We start from the raw sequence: 24,567 nt of genomic DNA, 5'->3' as shown, positions 1-24,567 counted from the left end.
AATACGTTTTCGGTCAAAGGGAAATTCTGTTTGTTTAAAGATGCATTAGGTTTACATTTAAGGTCAGTTGCTTCTTGGGTCATTTGCAGTTTATTGACAGGTGCATTTGACCTGCACTTGACCTACTTCTGATCAGCATTTGTCCTCTTTTCTGCACCAGGCCACTTCTAGCTACTTTTGCATTCCCTTTTACTAGTTTGGAGGGAAATGCAGTTCTGATGCAACAAAAGCCCTGATCAAGCTGCTGCTATAAAATTGTCTGTTCAGCAGATTGGGGGAGTATAGGTAAAAAATCAAAACTTCTTCAGCTGTTTTTTTTCCTATGACCAGCTATCTGATGTGTTAGTTCCATTAGCATAATTTTAAAAGAAGGAGGATGTTGAACTTTGCACCTGTAAATGTAAAAGTAGAATATATAGAGAGAATACTGCTGAGATCCGGAAATTTTAGCTTGGCATTGTGCAAAAATCTATGCTTCTTTGAGTATATTATATAAGGCTCAAAATGCACTTATAATTAGGCCTTAGATCTCCTTAGAAGATCAAATACCCTCATTCCTTAAATGACCCACAATTTTACAAATATGCTTTATATGTGCTGCTAAAGCATATAATGCTGAATCCAGTACATGACCCCTTGGCTCAGGAGACTATGTTGCCATGTGCTAAAGGCAAGAGCAAAGGCTATGGTAATGCATGGGTGATAAGTAAACATAGTTGGTAGGGTTGCTCTTAATGGTCCTCTGGCCAATAAAAGTTGTTTTTGTAAATTGTTGATAATAGGAAAAGTACAGAAATATAACCATGGTACCATCTCTTTTTAAGTATAAAGTATAAAAAATTACATTTAAGTATAGTGTATAGTGTATATTACTTTCTAAGGGCCTGTTTTGACAGGCTTTGGGCATGTGTTAATGGGCAAATGCAGCAGATTGGCTTGCAATTGGTGGATATTTCACAGTTTATTGACAGCTGCATTTGACCTCCCTCAACCTACTTCAAAATAATTTTGGAATTCCTTTGACTTTTAGGGGTGAGAAGTATATCTGACAAGAATAAAAGCCCTTCGACACAGGTCCTTCATTAATTTTTTTTAATATGAATTTTTGTGCACTACAATACATACGAATTTCCAGACTAACAAAAACTGTGGTCAATACATCATTTCAAGAGTGTTTGATATCTTGTAGGAAAGCTGGATCAAAACAGCCAATAGTAGAGATGAGAACTGAGGATGAAATAATTGCTAATCATGATGGGAGCCCAGTAAATGAGCCAAATGAGACAACACCTCTTACAGAACCTGAGTATGTATTTTGCTCTTGAGTTTTTTTATTCTCTTATAAAGTTCAGCATCAAAGCAGCTAAACATAAGAGGACTTTATGATGCCGGATGCTAGCATTCAAATAGCTCTATTTTCATAGATACTGTATCTCTCTCTTATGATCTGCTATGGCATTTTTCTCTGCAAATACAAAAATGCATGTTATGAATACATTGCTGAAATAAAAATAGAATAATATGAGAAAAAAAGGAGAAGGAATCAGTATATCAAACAAATCATACATTGGTCACTCAATCAGCCTACCAATAAATTACCCAACCTATTGCAATGTGGAATTGCTGTGTTTATTGTTTCCATTCCATTAGATTATAGGCTTAAAGAGTATGTACACCCTTCTGTTTGCTCCCTTTATGGTCGGTTAAATATTGTGTTGAAAGTGTTTTGTTATACCTTACTATTGGATAAGCAAAAAAAACCTGTTGACCCTGTCATAAATTGTAGCTTCCTGTGTAAGCAGTGTTGTCAGACCTGCCCAGTTCACCTCTGTGGACTACACAACACTCCCTATTGTTATGGAGGGAAAGAGGTGTTATTTAGTCTTGTCCTAGTGAGGCTGCTCCTTCACAGACTCAGTACTGTTGTTTTTACCTAGAATCACTAAGAAAAAAATAGGGAAAGCAAGCCTGAAACAAAACACAACAAACAAACAAAAAAAAGACAACAACTATGCAACAGCACATCTAAGGACTGCTTAACTGCTATATATTGTGTTATGTTGTACGTTTAAGTCAAAGGTCAAAAATTTGTTTTCAAAATGACCAACTGTCCACTCAAGATCTTGACATGATACTGTATACCTTACTATCATACATACTTTGAAGGCAATTACAAAAACTAGCATCACACATCGGAGAAGCCTCATTTAAAATGTATCTGCTTATTATTTAATTACAATAACTTCAGAATGCCTTATACTGAAAAACATACTGTAGTACCATGCGTTCCGACTGCTGTGTGTTTTGTAAAGTAGTGAATGCAATACTTTTAGTGTGGTATGGCACAATTTCAGCCCATTCAAATGAATTGGCTGAAATTGCACTGCATACGGATCATATGTGGACCACACAGGAATGTACTGCATGTTTCTGAATGATTCATGGTGTGAACCGACCCTAATTATTATACAAACCAAATAACAAAAGAAAATATAAAAATGTACTTACCGGCCCTTAGATGTGGTGGTTGCATTAGTCTTTTAGTTTCAGTTGGTGTCAGTAACACACTTTTCTGTCCTAGGGTGACAATGTTTACTCAGTGTGCTGTTTCTGTGGTGGAGCAGTTGCTCTCCTGACTTGAACAACAAACACCTTCCCATCTTCCCTTTTCCACAACATGAGGGAAGGTGTTGTGTAGTCTACAAAAGTGAATAGGAAACAGCAAGCTACAAGGATGCTACATTTTTGGCAGGATAAACAGGTATTTATTTGTACTTGCAGAACATGTATTTAGCCTGCGCAAAGAAAACAAATGTAGAAACCATATCTAAAGACTGGTAAGCTGCAATGCATTTGCTTTGTTCTTGGGTGTAGATATACTTTAAGCTACTGCCCATTTTTATTATAAGGTGAAAGAAGCAGTTTGCATCGGTCAACCTACCTTCAAACAGTAACTTGGTTAGAAGGATGCAGTTAATTCACTTGTATTTATTCAGAAATCTTTTTTATGTAGCAGGGGAACACATCCATTCTTTATCGTGTTCCTGCTGGGCTCTCAAGTAATTTCCTCAGACTGTTCTATGAGCATGGGACCAGCAGGATACCAGTACTGATCACTGCGGACCATAACAGCCTGGCCTAGCCAGGGCTTCTCAGAATCCTTTCCTATTTGTTATAGATTTAATTGGCAGTGGAACCCACTGTGACCCCAATGCAAGAAACTATCTGCAGGAAATATTGGTTAGATAAAAGCGCATTCCATGTAAGAATGAAGTTTTGCAGGTTTACCAAATTAATGATTGCCAAATATAGGTCACCCTTTCAGATAGGTGGTGACATAAGGCTTATAGATCATTTTACAGCAATGTACAGATAGAGTAAGTTCACTATGTAAGATATAGAAACCATATTCCAGAGAGCAGAGACAGTTTGAGAGGCTCATACCTTCATCTGGGATGTCCCAGAGTCCAGCAGTCCCTCTTGGGGGGGGTGCAAGTAGTTCCAACACCTACAGGTTCTCCAGGTTCTTCCATCTTCCCCCCGGATATATGCTACATGCTAGTCTGTGCTGTTGCACCCACAGGGAAAACTTGTAATCACTCTTCTTGTGGCAACTAACTTGTTAGCCAACTCTCCACCTTCCTAATATAACCTCACCAGGGTCCTACTAACCTAGCAAGGACATGGCTGGCATTTAACCTAAGTGGCTCATAAGCTGAATATAAAGTTATAGGGGCATCTAGAGGCCAACCAGGGGAACTACAACAGGCCACATTAATGCTATACCCTGCAATTTCTATGGTACTACAGACTTGCATGGCAATCTTGCATGGATTTTCTCTTGACCAGGGCAAGGAAACTAGCTACCCATTTTTCAGTTTAGCTACTATTTAACCATTATCACTTTTTAAATGTTGTGATAAAAAATATTAATTTAAATTCAAGATGCGTATTTATGCCCCTTATAAGGGAAGTTGAAAGGGCCAATATATATTGATACAAAAGATAGCCATTTATTATCAGTATGTCTCTATTTCAAAGGTAGAATATGTTTTTATATTCTAAATTATAAATTTTTTTTATAAATCTAATAGTGTAATTCTTTTATAGCATTATTCTTCTTACGCAGTACTTGATATGGTAGTGTGATGTGACACGATCAAGGATCAAGGAGCTGTGAATATAGTATAATATAAGTCATGCAGGTAGAACAGCATCTATCGTAGGAAGTCTGTAATGTCACTTTGATGTGGGTCAAGAGTGTAAAATATTTATAAGATAGCTGAACCTTTAGAAAGTTTAAAGCCAGAAAATAAAATCTGCAATAGGCCAAGGGCAAAACCTCATTCTACCTACACATTTTCAAAATGTTAATACGGTGTTATATCTGAGTTTTTGTATGAAAGCAAGTACAACAGCCAGGGGCTTCACAATCTACAATACCTTGAGAAGTCAGTGGCTAAATACCTGGTTACGTGCATCATGATAAATGTTAATGTTGCAGGTTTTCTATATGTTCCACAATCAGAAGATAAACTAACAAAGAGGAAAGGGCCATTCCGTGAATGCCTAAATGATTGAGTACAAATTAGGCAGTACTGAGATAAAAAAGGAAAGATTATATTTTTTCAATTGTATTTTAACATTGTTTGGACAGTTAATATGTATTTAAAGTTACATATATAAAAAGATTTATTTTATGAATAAATTATTAATACATGGTGTATTTATGATACTCAGTTTGAAATGCTGGACTTATAAGGAAGCCCACCATTGCCACAAGCAAGAAACCAAAGCCACATGCAGCCCTATGTGATAGAAGCCTCATCCACAAGTGTCACATGACTCATTTTGACATTTTATTTGGTTATGTTAAAGATACCTGAAGTATACCTTGTTTTATGAATACATTGCAATTTTGATAAAAAGTAATTACTAAGGAACCTTGTTATCTATGATAATTATTTAAATTAGATGCTGCAACTGTTCTAAAGGTGATCCTAAAGTCAAAAGCTGATCCCTCTTGCTGTTGCCATAACATAAATTGAAGTTAGACTATTCAAATGTTTACCTTTCTAATAGAGCAGTTTCCCAGAGTCAATCTGTCTGCTGCCTGGCTCTTAGCAGTACAGGTGGGTTTTTCGTAGCAAAAGGTATTTATTGGCTCACACTGCCTGAACAGCCATAAAGTGCCTCACCTGAAAGGCAGAGCCCTCTTAGCCATACCAATGAGGCAGAAGCTAGTCAGATACTATGGGTTCCCACCTCATGAGAAAGGGCAAGTTTTGGCTGGGCATGGAGGAGTTGACTTTGGGACTGCTTTAACATCTTGTTTTGGGTTATTTGTAAATGCTGATTAATATAACAATAATTTAGTAATGTTGTTAATACAATATGGTTTTATAGAAAAGTACAACGTTTTAAAATTAATTGTTGTTAAAATTAAACTGGTATTGTAATCCCTATTTCTTGTAGTAGGAAATTAACCAATATGCACTTGAATGTCTCTTCAGAGACTCTTCATTTAGACACCTACATATTCACTTAGCTTAATAAATAAGGTTATATATATTCACTTTGAATACCGAAATATGTGCAATGGAAACATAGGAAACCATTTTTTTTTTGCAAACAATTGGTTGATCAGAGTAAAAACTGTCTCACGTTTACTAATTTAATTTCAGTTTGCAGAGTGACCAGTCTTAAAAAAATAAAGTATAGTCGTACTGTATTTTATATCTGTGCTTTAAGGGAAAAAAAAGGAAGTGCATTTATGAAAGACAGCAATGTACACAAATGAATACAAGTTCTGTGGAAAAAAAGTGAAAGGAGATTATGATAGCAAACGGTCATGTGACCTGTCAAAACAATGGAGCCAATCATGGAGTTCTGTCTGCTGTATTAGTAGAGAGAACGTCACAGGGTATCACAATACACAACCTATGGCTCACATTTTATGAAGGGACTGTAAATCAAGGCTGCAATATGGGCTTTATTACCCCTTTGTGTCCATGCTTTAGTCACAAAGAACATTGCAAGAAAAATATCTGTTGCAAAAATGTCCCCTTTTTTCTGCTCAGCTGCCACATTCTACAAAAAGGAAGCATGGTTCCACATTGATTTCACTTTTTCACTATCCACTATGTACCTGAGTGATGAAGACATTGGCTCTCCGAAAAAAATATTGGATCTGTTTAATTTGCAGTTTTTTTTCAGTTTCAAGATCAGTGATGATGTGAAAAATGTACCAACCCATAAAAGCTAAACTGATTTTGGCTTTCTATAACCACATCAGACAAAAGAACAAATCTTGTTGTTACTGCTACTACATATAATAGGGTTTTAATTATTAAAGGCAAATAAGCTTTGCACTTTGCAAGTGCAGTTTCTCTAGAGCTTAGTAAATGAGGTGAAGCTCTGCTGACTTCCATCAACCAATCATGTGCAAGAAAAATGCTTTTTTTGTTTCCTTGCATGTCATTAGGTTTTCTTTGCAAAGTGAAGCTTTACCTTTAAAGCTTTTTGAAAACATACCTATATAAAAGCTTTCTGCAGATGCCATGAGGCTCTCATTATTGTACATAAACTATATATTAGCAGGTTGCATAAGTCTGTTCTGTGTAAATCTCAAATTTTACCAAAAAACAAATCTTTTTCTTTTTTTTTTTCCTTAGTCTTGGATAGAGTGGAGAGGGATTAAAACACTCATCAAGCTTTCATTGCTGTCTGTGCCCCTGTTAGGAAGAATCATCCTCTCTATTTGTCCTGGTGGCCAAACACCAAAACAGTAATAGAGGGTAAATCTTATGGGGACACTAGTTCTGTTGACCCTGGTGACACTGACAACCATTGATTTCCCTCACTTTGGAAGATTTCCTCTCACTGTTTTTTGGCAATGTCACAGGAGGTTACATAGTTAGTCTGGCTGAAAAAACACAAACGTCCATCCAGTTCTACCATTAAAAAAAAGAAGTTATAATCCTATACCCACAGTTGATCCAGAGGAAGGCAAAAAAACCAGCAAAGCATGGTCCAATTTGCTCCTGCAGGGAAAAAAAACTCCTTCCTGATCCCTCGAGAGGCAATCAGATATTCCCTGGATCATTTTTACCTATAAATATTGGTATCCAGTTATATTCTGTGTATCTAAGAAAGAATCCAGGCCTTTTTTAAAGCAATCCACTGAGCTGGCCAGAACGAACTCTTGAGGGAGTCTATTCCACATTTTCACAGCTCTTACTGTGTTTGGAGATTACATTTCTTTTCCTCTAGACATAAAGAGTGCCCCTTGTCCTCTGTGATGACCTCAGGGTGAATAACTCAACACCGAGTTCATATATATGAACCACTGATGTATTTTACATGTTGATAATATCCCCCCTTAATCTCCTCTTCTCAAGAGAGAATAAATTCAGTTCCTGTAATCTTTCCTCATAGCTGAGCTCCTCCATGCCTCTTATCAGTTTGGTTGTCCTTTCTCTGTACTTTCTCCAGTTCCCCAATGTTATTTTTGTGACTTGGTGCCCAAAACTGAACTGCATATTCCAGATGAGGTCTTACTAATAATTTGTACAGAGGTAAGTTAAGGGAAACCTCCCCAATAGGACACAGAAGACTTAAAAAAAAAGTGACAAAAGTTATAATCTTCCCTTACTCTATACAAAATGAAAAAACACATTTTTGTCAGCTTTGTATTTCTATATTTGGTCCTATTGAGAAGATTTTGACTCACTTCTGGCCACCCTGCCCTTTCTATCTTAATGTGCTACCTCTATGAGAAATGGGAGTGTTGGTGTTACCAGCACAGAACAACATCAAAAGCAATAAAACACTGTCAGATGTTCTAGTCCTACCCCAATCTACTTAAAATGTGTTTTATTTTTGTCTGTGTACCTGTTGGAGAAATTTCCCATCACTTCCTCCTGTGTGAAGAAGTGAGATGAGATCTTCCCTAAAACACACAGGATAGCAATAAAAACCATACAGACTTTAACCATTCCTTTATTCAAAACAAAATTTGCTGGAGTTAGGCTTCAAGCTGATCTCCAGGTTTCATTTAAGTTTAATTAGTTCAATTAGTTCATTTGGACCAAATTGATCCAAACTGTTTACTCCACTAACAATTGCAGTGTATAAGAGTGCTGTATAAACTTTATGTTGCCTCAGCTACAAACAGTAAACAGCTATATGTTTCAGCAGCGGGATGAGAACTTCCTGTACTGCTCCAGGAACAAAATTGAGTTGGGCTGATTGCTGCTCAGCCATTCAGAGGAAGTGTTGTATTCTATGAATGAATACAAAGCTTCCTCTGATTGGCTGAGGCAGATAGGTGGGCTGATGACATCACAAACTCCACCTTAGTCAATAAGGTAGCTTTTTATTTCATTCATACAAAACAAAGATCCTTCTGAATGACTTAGCAGTGCTCAGCCTGACTTGTTTTTGCTCTGGGAGCAGAGGGGAAGGTCTTGTTCCACTGCTGAAACATAGCGCTGTGTACTGTATGTAGCTGAGGCTCTCCAAGCTGCTTCGACTATTAGCGAAGTAAATATCCTACTTGGACCAGCTTGGTCTAAATGAACTATTTAAAGTTAAATGAAACCTGGAGATCAGCTTTAACTAAATTGTTGTAATCTTTGCAGCTTTTGTGAACAAATCTCTCTTTTCTTTACTCTGTGTTATATATCAATTTCAGTCTATGCAATTTGTCATGACTTTACACTTACCTTTTACATATTTAATTTCAGGAAATTACTACTAAAGGAAGAAAATGGGAAAGAAGCTTTGAGTGCCGAAACAATTGAAATCAAAATATCGAATGACATCATTCAAACAAAAGAAACCGACAGTAAAGCATAGCATGATACAACTTATTATCATACAATATGGGAGATTGATGACACAAACCCAAATGTCAGTGCTCTGCTGCAGACAATTATTGGCTAATCTTAGCTTTCGATTGTCAGTAAAAGTGTCCATACCTGAAACAACTCACATCTACTGTACTTAAAAATTTTGTTTATTAATTTAGTTTGTTTGTCTGACTGATAACAGTATAAATGTAAAAAGTTAAAGATGATTGCAAAAATTCCTTTAATTTATTATAAAATAAAGTGTTCTATTTATAAAATATTTTCTTTTTTTTCCTTGTAAAAAAAGGCATCCTGTGGTTTGGCAAATGTGCTATACTAATATATAATGCATACTTTTCACACATAGTTCTCTTTTCAGTTATCCTGTAGGTCAAAGACCAGTAAAGCTTGTTCATTAGATGAAGGCAAACCTGTAAAAATGTATATTTATCGTTTTAGTGTATAGTTGTTCTTATCTTTGCTGAGATAGCGGAGTTGAGTTGCCATATAGTATAAATTGTTACATAAATTGCATTGTAATGGAAAGCAGCTTTGTGTAAGAAATCCTGGAATAAAATATAGCTTATCTACCCCCCCCAAAAAAAAAAAAAAAAAAAAAAGAATATCCTACAGCTTACTATTCCTTAGATCAGTGGTCTCATAACTACGCTTAACTTAACTTGCTTTTATCTTGAGGCACCATTCCATCCAAAGACATGACTGGGCACTATTCCTTCCACTGACACAAGTGTTGGTGCAGTATTCCTTGCACAGACATTAAATACCAACAATGGGGTTCCATTCCTCAGACTGATACCAGCAATGAAGTACTATTCCTTTTAATAAATCAATGATGGCCCTTTGTTTAGAAGGTTTGGAGATCCCTGTCTTAGATGGTTTGGCTGCATTAGTTTTACTTTTTCTGGCTTTTATCATTTTTTTTTTTAACCTGGTAATCTTGTGAATAAGATGCTTTCTTTCCCTGGGTGACTATGCCCATTTGCTACACTGTATCTACTGAGGGAGCCATACTTATCACACTGGGCTGATCTCCTGATTCATACTACTGTTCCTCCACTCCATCTTGATTACATGTGGGAGGGGAGATTTGTAGTTTAAAGAGGATATCTAGAAAGAAGATACGATTGATTGTTTTTTCAGATTATTTTAATAAGGAAGTGTCAAGGATATTGCATTTCTGATAGGACTGACAGGTATTTTTTGTACATGCAGTAAATGTTCTTATCCTGATTAAAGAAAACTAATCCACCATATTTAAGAACTAGTGACAACATAGAACACTTTTTTTGTTTTTGGGTATAAATGTTCTTTAAGGGGATACAAATAAAAAAGAAAATAGAATGTTTCATATTTACAAAAGCTCTAACAAAACTCTGCAGTTGTGTTCCCTGTATCTGCATGTGGGTTTTAATACATACTGGCTTTACCGATATAATGGTTGTATAGCAAAACATGCTTCTTGAGAATATATATCTGAACATGCTAGATGTGTTTTTTTCGATGTCACCTACATTTTCCTCTTTTTATTTGGAAGACTCATTTCTAGGCTGCTATAAAACAATGTGCTTTGTGGAAGAATTACAATTGTTTCTTATTTTTGATTTTTTTTAGTAGTTTGTGGATTTAAGAGAATATTTTTAATACAAGCTTTCTCAATTACCTGCAGTTTTTTGTATGCAGTTTCAGCAAGTGCAGAGAGTATCTTGACAAACATATTTGTGAGTCAAATGTAGACCAAAAAAAAAAAATGTCAATCCACCTTTATTTGGACTACCATGGAAGCCAACATAAACACAAAATTATTGTTTTCAAAATATAGTTAACTCACAGCCATAATGCCAAAGACACATCTTTATTGTATATGCATATAATGATAAATGCATACCATGATATTTATCAACCCCTCTAGTCCACAATCCATGTGTAGGAACCTGCTATATGATATGCAATATATATGTAGAAAAAAATATCTCCATGTAACAATAAGAAAGAGAATATTTGACTTAAAAATGACTAAAATTCACTGTGAACATGTATAGGAAAAGAAAGCCTCTTCAAGTGGTTGTAAAGGCTTAAGGTTTTTACCTTCATACATTCTATGCATGACGGTAAAACCTTCTGTTTTCAGCATCCCCCCAGTTCCCCTAATACTTACCTGAGCTCTATTGTCACCCAGTGATGTGCATGACAGCCTCTGCTGTCCAGGGACTCTCCCTACTCATTGACTGAGACAGCAGTGGGAACCATTGGCTCACACTGCTGTCAATCAAAGCCAGTGAGCAGAGAGAGGGGGCAGACCAAGCCACGGCTCTGTGTGTGAATGGACATGCAGAGCGTTGGCTCAGGAGGAGTCTGCTTGGGTGCCCCCATAGCAAGCTGCTTACTCTGGGAGCAGGAAGGAGGGGCCAGGAGTGCTGGCAGGGGACCCGAGAAGTGGATGATTGGGGATGCTCTGTGCAAAACCATTATACATGTAATTATATGTTTGTTCTTTTTTATTAAAACAAAATGCATTTAATGTCGCTTTACGGCAAATAAAAAGCCGCCTAAGCCAAAAAGATGAGTGATATAGATATAAGACCCGTCCTAATGTATAATGGATCACTATCTCACACTCCCACACTGGCCAGTATATCTTTTAGCAAGTGATCTATTATACAAGAATATGGGTCTTATATCTATATCACTCATCTTTTTGGCTTAGGTGGCTTTTTATTCCTATTCATGTTTACAATGGACTTTGGTCCTTATGATCATATGACAATATTTTTTCTACATTTATTTTGTATATTGTATAGCATGGTTCTATACACCCCCACTTAGGGGTGGAAACACATAACCAATGCTGATGACACTCATAACAGTCTCTGTGGTAGGCAGCCAGGGAGCTGGAAATACAGTTCCCTAGTACTATTTGGGAACACCAAAAAGGAAATTTGTAAGTTAATTCAGCACACTATTTTTAAGTAACAGATAGACTCACTTATTAATCTAGCCAAATTTAAAAAAGGTGCAAGAAGTAGGGCTTTGGTCTTTGCAGTCATTTTCTGATTGAAGCCACACATCTATCTTGTTTTTTTTTTTTTAAGTGTTCAGAAAACACCTTTATATCTAAACATAGAAGAAGCTCTGGGGGTATGCAAATTTGCAAGCAACATTTTTTCAGTTTTGGATAAAGTGGTTATGAGTACTCGTGCCAGATTTTTTGTTATCTATGTACCTGCCAAAAAAAGAGAAAATCCAAAATCGTGAGATGTCAACGAAACAGAAGGAAAACAATGCAAAAACTCTATTCTATTCAAAATTTAAAGACATTGACATTATATATAGTACTTTAGGTTGATATTTGATTTGATGTATTCTTAATGTATATAGTGCCTTTAATTCACACAGGTTCATCTTTCTGTGCAAAGGAAACTGGTGAACTCTAAATAGAAGAGAACAAATAGTGTACCAAATAAGGTGCACAAAGATTACTTCTCATTGAGCTAAAATCTCTCGTAAATCCATCATTATTATTAGTAGTTGTAGTAGTAGTATTTTTTTACTATATTTGCTGCTGCACAAATACCATCATTTTTCAAATGTTTTAAACTGTTTCAAAATATTTTCAGCTGTTTTCACTTATTTCTTCATGTAATAACTTTATCAGAGACATGTTGTTCATAATAAGGTTTAATTTGATAATACAGCAAATCTGTGTTTTTTGTAGAAATTCTGTCACTTTATAAAGAGTAATAAAAAAAAGTTTATTTAACTCTTTAGGTGTTTGATGCAAATCCTGCATAACCATGATGCTAATCATACTTAATCATTAACAAGATTTCTTTAGTAGATCAAAAAGAATCTAAAAAGTGTAATAGGTAGGACACGTGAGGCTCAATTCATAAAGGCATAAGGTAGACTGCACTTTCATTATCAAACCTAACTTTATTTTTTTACAATTTATGATTAATTTTTGGTTCAAATGGATTACCACACAAATTACATGAGTTAACCTGTACATGTATTTAATGTACTCATTTTACCAATTATTTTCTTAAAATGACCCTGTTACCAGGTTGATGGACTTACCACTATTTCAAGTGATGTGTTGAAACTTTAATCTCTTGAGAGTTTCTTTAAACTACGTCTACCCAACACTTTTGAGTGTGTCAGCATGTCCCTCACTGGTTGTTGTGGTCCCTCCCACTGACTCTTGCACCATTATAAGGCACTGTAGGGGCCTGCATGGAGCCCTCTCAGTAAGTGAAGTTTTAACATACTGACTATTACAGAGATAAAGTTCTTTACCTCAGGGTTGATTTAGTACATTTTGTATGTACAGTCAAGTCACAAATATTGTGATGACATTTTTTCTTATTGTAAATACACATAGCTTTAAGCTGCTGGTGACTTAGGTGTCAGTTTATGAACCAGCAGTAATAGATCGCTGCTCAGTTCTCCGGAATTCTCGGAGAACACAGTTCTCCTGTAAATGCCGTTTATGAAGCATATGTAGATCAGTTCTCCAAACGAAGGGAGAACGGTCTACAAATGCTGGAAAATGGCTGATTTTACTATAATCTCGCGAGATTACAGTAAAAGATCAGTTTACTAAACAGAGGTAAATTATCTCTACTTAGTTTGCGTTCCTTCGATTCTCCAGCTCTGGGCTGGAGAATCTGGAGGGAGAACACAGATCTCCAGTGAAGGGCTGAACATGTTCTCCTGGGTGTCATAAACTGTGAATGACCAGAGAATAGCTGTGATCCTCTGAATCGCAGCTATTCTGTGTGTCATAAACGGACACCTATGTAAATTAAGAAGGGAAAGAAACAGAATTGTTTCAGGAGGTTATAAAATAATATTTCATGAGATACAATTATCATAATTTATGAGAAAATAAGACTCTAAGCAGTACAATGAATGTTTTTCAAAATGATTTCATGCCTATGAAATATTTATTTTTCTAAACTGAACATTTCACAAACTGGGATGAGATAAAATGAGTGGAATTAAAATAATTATTAAATCTTAATACATTTTGCTCCAATAAAGCTTCAGAAAATAAGCACTGTTAGAAGCACTGGAACAGAGGTAAGTAATGTAGTCTGCAGATCATAAAGGATGTTGATTAAAAAATTTAAACATTTATGCAAAAAAGCTGATATAAATGTTGTGATTAAAAAATGAAAAACAACTTTTATATTAACCTCCCTGGCGGTATTCCCGAGTGTAGCTCGGGGTAACATTTCAGTACCAAAAGCGGTAACCCCGAGCTACACTCGGGAATACCATGCGGCGCTGCTCCGGCATGTGTTCTTCACTTACCTTACCCTGCGCTCCCACGATGTGTCCCCTGCAGCGTCCCCGGCCATCTCCTCCGGCCGATGCCGGCATCCGGCTTCTGTGTCCTGTCCCTGTGACGTCGGGATGTACGGGCGCCGCCGCCGCCTCCGGCGGCGGGAAATTTAAAAATTTTAAAAAATGTCATTTTTTTTTTTTTACATTTTACACAGTAAAACATTGCTGTTTCAACATATTTCACATACATATTGTCCCTAGTGCTTTGTCCTGTGCCCTGCCTGCATTTTGTCTGTTCTTTCTGCCTGGAAACTGAGAAATGTCCATGGCGTCCAAAAAGTGTCCCTTTAGGTCAAAAGCGGTTTAGATCAGCTAGAGAACAGCGATAGTAAATTAGAACCACTTGCAGAATTGAGTGATAATGATTCGTGGGGGAAATTCGTCATCAGAAACTGAAAACGATTTTGCGACTGAGCTCAGCAATGTGCGAACTTGGCGCTCTATTTCACATTTCAGTGTTTTTGGTTTGATTATATTATTGAATTAAATTTTTTATTATTTTTCTATTATTTTTATGATTATTTATTAAATTATAATTTATGATTTTGTGTTTCAAATTTTATCATACCCGGGATGTTTACTAGACTCTTGTTCGGACAGATTTTAGTGAGTTTTTCCTAAAAATTACAGCCTACAATAAAAAAAAATACATATTTCCATGCAAAAAAATGGTACCGCTTTCAGCACCAAAAATCTGAAATAATCATACCGCCAGGGAGGTTAATATTACCAAAGTCACTTTGGTCCACCTTCTGATACATTGTAAGTGCTAGTGCTAGCACATCACAGTGCTAGTTAAATGGAAACCATTTAGGAGTGCCTCCAACATTTTCAAAAAATTGTCTACACAAATAGAATCTATACAAAATCTTTGTACCTTTGTTTGCTTTAAATATTGAATACATGAAACAGGATTACAAGAGCACTATGCAATCTAAAGAAAGATCACTGCTGTAATTGTCTTTCAAACACTGCAATTAAACAAATTTGCTAAAGGCAAAAAGGGTTCCTGCTTTTCCAGGGATTTTTCTTTTCTGAGAGGAAATTTTCCCTTAGTTTAATGAATGTGGTGAAAATTAATTTTACAGTATACTCAATCTCATGCAAGAAAAAAGCAATAGTTTTACTTGCACACAATTGAACAATGGAAGTCAGCAGAGCTTCACCTCATTCACTAAGTGAAGGGAAAATTCCCTTGCAAAGGGAAAATTCCATTGCAAAGTGACCAACCAATCCCTCTGTCTCTGACTGAAATTTTGGACTGAATCATACAAGGATGGGGGGGGGGGGGTACTGTTCTGACCCATTCAGTTGCATACATTTACTGTACATTTAGACAATTTGCTTTTTATAATGGGACTTAGGAAGAAAATGAAAACATATGGAAATTAGTCTAAAGCTTAATCTGCTGCATCATAGTTACCTTACTAAAGAATATTTTTAGTCCCAACCATTCTATTTGACTTGCCTTTTATCTTTTAGGGTAGATTTACATACTCTATATGTGTTAAGGCAATGCATGTGTGTTTATATTGGTATTACCTCATCACATGGCAACACACAAATAGCACCTTTCCATATTAAGGTAATGCACATGTGTTGCAGTGCACCATAGTGCGTTGTTGTGCACTACAGTAAACATTTTGTGGCAGGTTTATTAATAGGGATGCTTTTGGGTGTTAGCAGCCCATTGATTTAATTGGTCTGCCTTCATGCAACACAAGTTAATGCATGACATACAATGTTAAAGCGTGCATTAATGTACCCCAGAAATGTAAGGTTGCCCTAAAAGTCATTCCGCCCAAACAGGAAATAGCATGTTGAATGTCTAACCTGCTTCTCATGTATCTCATACACCCCAGCACCTGAATTATCAACACAGATCACCTGGAACAACCACCATGATTAGGCTTTACTCTCCCTGGGGTAGTTTGCATTTTTTTTTATTTAAAACATTGAAAATACTTAAATGAATGAGAATCATAGGTACATAAATACCCATTTCTTAACAATGCAAAAAAGTCTAATTTATTAAAGTACTATCTTACCTTGTTCTTTGTTTACATTAGGAATCCAATCAAATTTGGGGGAAGTTATATTTTTTAAATTCCTCTGCATCTGATTTGGCTATTATAGTGATTAAAGACTGAGGTGAAAATTATCATTTTCATTAAACTATATTGCAGAGAGCATCCATGTTAGTCCATCTAAACTAAGAACAAATATTGTAAAAGCTGCATGTCAGGACTATTTTACAAAATATGGAAGGGAATAAAATATGAAAGCTAAGGCTATTGTCTTTTCAAACTGAATTCACACAAGTCAGCAGGAATCTCTATGTTTCATGTCAAAACTCATAAAAAAGGCCATTTATCCTAATATCACATGGAAATGAAAAGGGAGCAGTGTTCTCTGTTTATTAAAATAGGTTTTTGAAAATGTGTTTAAATGTTATTGTGGAATACAATAGCAAAATAATATGTAAGTATGAACAATATGTAAAACCATAAAGGACAGCTTTTATTATATTAAGATGAACCATTTCAGATAGCAAATATGGTGTAACACCACATTTGTTACAAAAAAAATATCCTATATATCATTGCTACACTTGCCATTGCCATTGTGTTACTTAATATTAGAATTGCCTTTCCATTCCATTATTTAACTGCTATGATTTTCATCACAGATATGAATCCGCTGCTTATTTAAAGTCCTAGCTACTGGGACAGAGCTTTTATTTCCGGTGTGATTGGGGCATTCCTTTTCTTAGAAAAGCACTGGTGCTGATCATGTGGCTGTACAGGCACTCCATGTTACTGTGCAAAGTGGAAGTAGAATGTTAATGGAATGAATGTGTGAGTTTCTACCAAACAGCAACAGACATGAGTAATGTGTTAAAGTCCTTGCAATGTATACATTTGGAATAAAGTGCATTTTTCCACCCACTAAAGTGGAGCTGCATTTTTAAAATACAATATTTTCCATTTTTAGAAAATGAACATTGGTTGTGTACAGTTGACCCACTGATCCCTCCATTGATTTCCCCTTCCCATTTCTTCAGCACAACTGATGAAAATTATCTGGTGCTGTTGAGTATGGTGGAGCATAACACCTTCTGCTATGATGCAGTCCAACAAATATTTTGACAACAGTAGTGATGAAGGAATGGGTAAGCAGCCATGTCTTTTTAAAGCAAACCAATACATTACTAGAAATCAGGCGTGATAATGTTTGTTTAACTGGCTATCCTTGCAGGCATCAAGCAGTCCCCAAAGGTCAAATGTAAATAATTTCCTTAAAGTTTTGGCTTCAGAGCCTGAGTAAACTAGCAGACTTGCTTATTGCCTCATGTAAGGTTTAGGGCATATCCACACTTCAAGATAGCTAATGTTATTGGTATAGCACATTTTGTCTATAGACTCAGGAAATAACTTATTGGAGAATAAGGACAATAACAATTATATCTCTATGCAACGTCTTTACAAAATTATTATTTTTGCAGCTAAGTTGGAAATTGCAAATAACCAGATTTAGAGAAATCAAAAACGTTAATATGATTGGTTATTTGAAATCAAACTATAAAAATAATTGTTTTCATATATAAGTAACACAGTAGGGGGGATTTACTAAAGGCAAATAGACTGTGCGTAAGTTCGGCTTCACTTATTTTATCAGGGCTTAGTAAATGAGGTAAAGCTCTGCTGATTTTCATCATTCAATAAGTGCAAGCATTTTTTTTTTAACTTTCCTTGTATCTGATTGGGCATGCTTGTAAAGTAAAACTTTATCACGAAATGTCATGGAACAACTGAACTTGAATAGTATACAATCTATTTTCCTTTACTAAATCCACCCCAATATCTATCCCAAATAGTTTACTCCATGATATACTATTTATATATTGTACATAAATTGTAAATATATAATATACAAAACCAGTAAAGCATAAATTAAACTGCATATGCATACCCATCTACTTTCCCTGATTTGCATTGTAAGAGGGGAGGGGGGGGCGTTCAAATGTTTGTCAGTTTTTATTATTTTGAAACATTTTCATGGCAGGAAGCATGGAGAGATTTCCAGAAGGGACACTAATAGCATTAAAAAAAACATTTTTTTAGATTAGGGGAAAGCTTGAACTGCCCTACTATGGGAAGTGAGGGGAAATCTCCTCAACAAGTCCTCTACTGAGAACTAAAACCATTTTGGCTGGAGTTATACTATAATAAATATTATGGACATAAGCTTTAACTGAGTGGTCAAATCGATTTTTCTTTAAAGTATATCTAAAAAGAGGGTTAGGGACTGATATCAATGTACAATATATATGTAAAGCGCTTAGTAAATTGATGGCACTATATAAGTACCTTAAAATACATAAATAAATAAAGAAAAACAAAAACAAAAATGGAATATATTACAGCTTACCAGTGCATTTGCTGCTTGTACAGGAAAATTCCTATTGATCCTATTGATTGAACAGAAATCCAGTATCATTGTAGCTTCCTGTGTACTGAAGAAGAGAGTGGTTTTTGTAGTCAAAATCAGGAGAGAGACTTAGGGTGAGCAATGTCACTTTAAAACAGAAGATGTGTTACTGGCAGACTAAACAGGTGAAAATTAAGGAAAACAAGTGTGGAAAAAAAGAAAACCATTTCAGCCACCACATCTAAAGACTGGTAAGCTGCAATATACAGTATCACATTTAATGTTGTGCTTTAGATCACTCTCTTGTTACAAAATATAGTCAACATGCAAGGTAATCATTTAGTTGGTGGATAATTAAAGTCTTATTAATGCAGAAAAAAAATGTGCATAATGACATTACTTGTTGACGTTATGGAACTTAGCATGGTTTGAACAAATTTAGGTAAATCTGAGCAAGTCAAAATGTATCTGTATTGTCTCAGAATGTAATCCAATAATTACAACAAAATACACAATATTTAATAGTTGCCATTTGCTTATTGCCTAAGGGCCCCTTCACACTGGTGCACTTTTTACCACGCTAAAACACACCTTTCCAGCACGACAAATGCTCTTGAAAATTATTACCCTTTAAATCCTAAAGTCCTATTTAACTGTTTACATTGCTGCACTGTCTTTGCATTGTATTTTGAAAAATCCTGAATGCTGCATATAAAAATGCAGCTCTTATTGATTTCTATAGGAAACACACCAGAGTGCATCAAAAATGCAGTCCTCTTTTGGTGCATGCTTGGAGTCCGGAATCCAGAAGATACACCAAAAACACATTGAAAATGCATCAAAAACCCATACGCATTTTTGCTAAATATATAGTGTGCTTTTAAGTGCACCAGTGTGCAATAGCCCTGGTAAGAGGTTACATTTACTGGAAGAAGCTATTTGTAAATACTATAAAATAATAAAGGGTATATATGTATTACTTGTACTCAAAAATACCTAAACTGCTATTTGTTGTGTGCTAGTTTTTTAAATTACATATTATATGGTAAATGCAAATAATTTCAAATGTATTTCCTGCAAACAGAATGGTTTGCAGTATTCCTCCTGCATATATTTAGTGACAATTTGACAATTGCCACAATGAACACATGCCTGATTAGGTTAGCAAAAGTTAAGGCAAACATTTATTTCAAAGATGTTTTCAGAAGAGGAAACACAATTAATTTTTCCATTTTATTTTGCACCTTTATCCACTATATGTAATTTTATTGATGCTTTTAAATTGTAAGGGCAAGGTGTCATAGAGGTTTAGTCATAAATGCAACATTTGTTTTGTATTCAATATAAAAATACACAGGCTTGATTTATTTAAATGTAAAGTGATAATAAGTGAAATTTGACTAGATATACTAATGTGGAAAGTAGGCTGAAGCAAAACCATATGCCCTTCAAGCATTCACGCATTTGCAGGGGAATTTAAAAAGAAAAATAGTTTATTTTTTAACACAATTGAACATTTGAGGTTAACACAGACTTACTTCTGGTCACTTCACACTTTAGTATAGCTGTTTTTGGTTAAACCACATGACAGTTTCTTACAGTACATCTTTCTGAGACTGGTGAGATCTTTGTGCTTGACTTTTGACTCTGCTTGGTTGATTTTAATTTATTACTATATATTTTTTATATATTTTCATATAATATGGTCAATCCAAGAAAAGGTTCTGGAGCGCATAAAGGTGGGCAGGAACTCCCAAACATATCTTACTGTATAAGCATCTATTTGCAATTGTTGACACAGCCCACCATGCTTTACATATAAAGACAATTTTTGAGCGTTCTGGCCCTTTAATCTCTATTCATTGCACTTCCCTGTCCAGTATACTTCTACAGAAGACAGCTCTGGTGAACTGTACATTCATTCAATTCCATAATGATGTAAGGATTACATGAGTCATTTTTTCAGTCAAAGAAGATTTAGGATACTATTATTTGTCCTTCTCATTGTTAAAATGCTGCCATCTTGATACAGTAAATCATTTGAGCTTGTACTCTTTTTGGCTAGTTGTTTAGCTGAGTTGCTGTTTAGTTTGAACATGTTATGGGTCAACACCTCATGAACAGAAAATAATACATCTGAACTTAAACAGCCACAGATGGTCCTTGGTGAAACTATTTTCAGTTTCTCAGCTACAGAACTGTTCTCTCCTAGCACAGATGATTCCAGAAAACATCTTGAACCACTTTTCTAGTTATACCATTATGTGTATATTATAACACCCCATAATTGACACATCTAAAATTTTCATTTGCAAAAAATCTAAATGTTTTAAAGGCATGATGGTAGATAAATTGATTTGCTCTACTATACTGACACATTTTGATCACTGCTTTGATAATACATGAAAGTATGCATTATATTTTAGGGTAGCTTTAATACATTAACAGTATATATTAGATCAATATGATGTAAAAAAAGGACTATAGTGCTTTTACTGCTATTGAATGTTACCATTAGATACATTATTAGCATATGTAAATCTTCTGACTTGTGAAGCTATATTTCTGTATGCAGTAGGGGGGCATGGCAAAAAAAAATGAAAGCATTTTATGGAAAGAAAAAACAAATTGTCACAATCTATTCATGTATATTTTTGATGTCTTCAGGAGGGAGACATTTTATAGTAACTTGTAAGATATGTCAAATCTGAAAAAAAATATTCTTACATTTTTTATAAGATATTTACACAGATCTGTATAACTATCACTTATCTTGTCAAAATGTGATTCCAAATTGTATTATATGTTAAAAGTTATTTTATTCAATATATGGTGCGATTATTAGAATTCAATTATTATTTTAATTCAACCAAAGGTGATATCAACTTTCATATGATTTTAATATACTGGCTTGTACATGATATTGCTGAGCATTTCCTGAATGTATGTATTGTTTATTTTTATGTTAGTGCGATTTTTTTTTTTGTTTGAAAACTTAATATAATACAAATTGTTCAATCTATGCTGTTCAAGTTATACTCGAGAATCTAAGGAAAAGGGGAAAAAATCTATCCAGTCATCCAATTGCCTGTATTTCCAGGTGGCTCAAGATTGTCTTAGGGTTTGGATACAGAATGTAGTACTTAAGGTACAGAAGTGAAGTGTGTGTAAAGAATCCAAGGTATTGGTGTTTAGATTTTCTTGGTGCTGAGCTTGCAGCACTGACTTTGGTTCTGGTTGAAAAGGGTAAATACAGAATTTTTGGGCATTAGTTTCAAGCTTAGGTTAAGGGTTAAATGTTATGGAAGGTTAAGCAGTAAAGGTTAATTTAGGTTGTGAGGATAATTAAAGTGTTATATTTTAGTGTAACTTAAGCAAAGTCACATAAATAGTCTCTTAGGGACTTTGTGCTAACAACCTCCATCCTTATAGTCTCAGCACCACCACACAGAAGACAGTACAGTTCAATAGGCACCAGGATCTAATTACACTGTCCAGTGCATGTCATATTCTAACAGGCATGGTCACACACACACCCTGTCTTCCTTAACACTACAATCCATAGGAGCATGTTTATGATGTAAGGTACCACTGTTTCTCATCAATACCAGCAGAAAACCCATATTGGAAGCACAGGCAGTACATTTCCAAAAGCGAGAAAATATATTTTAAGGAATGTCCAAGTTAGCTTAAAATTAGACTATCAAGAAAATAATGGTGAGATGACCACATGTGAGAATGGGATTAGGTGTCAAAGAATGGTGATATATTAGGGGAGCCCGTGGTTAAAATAATAAAAGTACATTATTTTAGCACTGAAAGATATTTGTTCAAATATCTTGTAAAAAAAGGGAACATAACATTTGGTGGTGCACACTTTGTACTGGCATTGGATAATACTAGCAGAAAACACATATTGGAAAAGCAGGCAGTGCATTTCTAAAAGAGAAAAAATATAGTTTAAGAAATTTCCACGTTAGCTGAAAATTAGGCTATCAAGAAAAAAATGGAGAGAGGGTTGCATGTGAGAATGAAATTAGGTGTCAGAGAATAATGTTATTTTAGGGGATCAGTGGTTAAAGTAATTAAATGTACATTTATTTTAGCACTGAATGGTGTTTGTTCAAGTATCTTGTAAAAAAAGACAACATAACATATGGTGGTGCATATTTTGTACTGGCATTGGATAATACTAATTTTTTTTTCAGTTTTTTCAGTAAATCTTTGCTTTAGCTCTAAACTCTTTTTAAACTTCAGGAACACTAATGTCTAGTGCACATGATGAGAAAATCAGACGGAAAAAAATGTTTTCAGAGCGATCATACAATAATCTGATTGTTAGTACACAGCTTTCATGAGCTGATCATGACAGTTCATGCAAAATTATCAGAAGGGACAAACACTAATTTTTTTCTGATAAGATAACAAAAAATGACAGTACAATTTTGTTTAATCAGTACAGCATTCGTCCATGAAAAATAGAGTGACCAAGCCCACACGTGCTCCGATGCAAAAGAATACGTTACAATACAAGTTGTATTCTGTTTTATGAGAATTTTCGTAACTCTAGTAGCATATTTGTTTTTGATATGAAACTAGCATGCAAAAATAGGATGATTATTCGTTCAATATTCTGATGTGTACTAGGCTTTAGGCTCTGCAAATGTTTATGTTCTCTGTTTGCATTTAGGCACTAATGCATACAATCAAATCATTATGATGGGATGGAATGAATAAATGCTTTGAGAACCATGTGCAAGACTGTTTACAAGCCAATAATTAAAGTCATTGAAAGTTAGGACATCCCTTTAAACTTTCATGGCTAACATTGCAAAGCAAAGACAATCTAAGTTAAGTTCACTTTTAGATGCAAAAAAGGATTCCTAACATGAACGTACAGTATTATTATGTATTATGACAAACACAGACATTCATCTTTATTAATATTTGCATAAGATTACATTCTCATGATTTTTTGTACAGTATATAATATGCTAAAATACAAGTCTGTTGTCATCCAGTTGTGAAGTTTACTTTGTTCTACAGGTTGTTCACTTGGAAATGTGGATGGATAAAGACTCTTTTTATAATTATTCTGTGTTTAAGCTATTGTTTTATTTAAACATCCACACTTGTTCCATTTAAATATATACTGAATGGGAACACAGAAAACACAGTTTATTAGTACAGTTAGTACAGTTTAAAGTTGAACTGTAACCAGGCAATAGACATTCAAGTATTTAAATTATTAACATGCAGTAAATAGATTTTAAAACAAGCCTTTGCTCACCTCTTTGACTGCTGGCACTGTGGAGTGAGTGAGTAATCTATCATCAAATTTCATGTTCTCTGTGTTACATTTGAGATTAGGAGACTGAAACACTGCCAAGTCACTGTTGACAAGGGGAGCTTAACTACAGAGAGAAACTGAAAGTAAAAATGATAATCTTCAGCTTGCAAACCAAACCTGCATGTAAACCGGAAACCAAAAAGTTAATATATTGCAGCTTTCCAGTCTTTGGGGAGGTAGCTGCTGTCATTTTTTCTATACATCTTTTGCTTAATTTCTTGTCTGGTAAATCTGGAAACAACACACTTCCTGTCCCTGGTGGACTATGTCACTGCTCCACTGTATCTATGGAAGGAGCAATGGTTGGCACTATAGGCTGCTCTCCTGATATGGACTACAAACATGTTTGTATCTCATCATCTCTATTACATAGAGGGTGAAGCAATTGGAAAAGTACATTTATTTTTCTGTGCATCTCTCAGTAGTGACAAGGATGCCACATTTCTGGCAGGAGCAACAGGAGTTTTCTGTTCTTGCTGAGAATGTTCTTATCTTCAAAAAGAAAGAAAACTAAGGTACAAAGTACTTCTTTCCCTTTAAAGAATGAACTACCCCCACTGTGGTATA

The 24,567-nt window shown here is 35.1% G+C and overlaps 1 protein-coding gene across 3 annotated transcripts in view; it reads left to right on the top strand.

The window, feature by feature from the left end:
- Positions 1-23,743, top strand: part of NCAM2 (neural cell adhesion molecule 2) — a 515,560-nt gene extending 491,817 nt beyond the window's left edge. For 2 of the 3 annotated variants that reach the window (XM_089657373.1, XM_089657375.1), the window contains 2 exons: positions 1,190-1,306; positions 8,748-23,743. In XM_089657373.1, coding sequence (XP_089513499.1) covers positions 1,190-1,306; positions 8,748-8,859 — 229 coding nt within the window. In that variant the 3' untranslated portion in view covers positions 8,860-23,743. The remainder of the gene's footprint in view (positions 1-1,189; positions 1,307-8,747) is intronic. The other variant, XM_089657374.1, reaches the window with a different exon arrangement.
- Positions 23,744-24,567: the final 824 nt, after the last annotated feature.

Source organism: Staurois parvus, unplaced genomic scaffold (assembly GCF_062004578.1).
Source record: "Staurois parvus isolate SC_StPar_1 unplaced genomic scaffold, SC_StPar_1.0 ptg000988l, whole genome shotgun sequence".
Taxonomy (NCBI): Eukaryota; Metazoa; Chordata; class Amphibia; order Anura; family Ranidae; genus Staurois; species Staurois parvus.
Note: the sequence above shows the minus strand (reverse complement) of the source record. Positions and strands in the feature narration are given on the sequence as shown.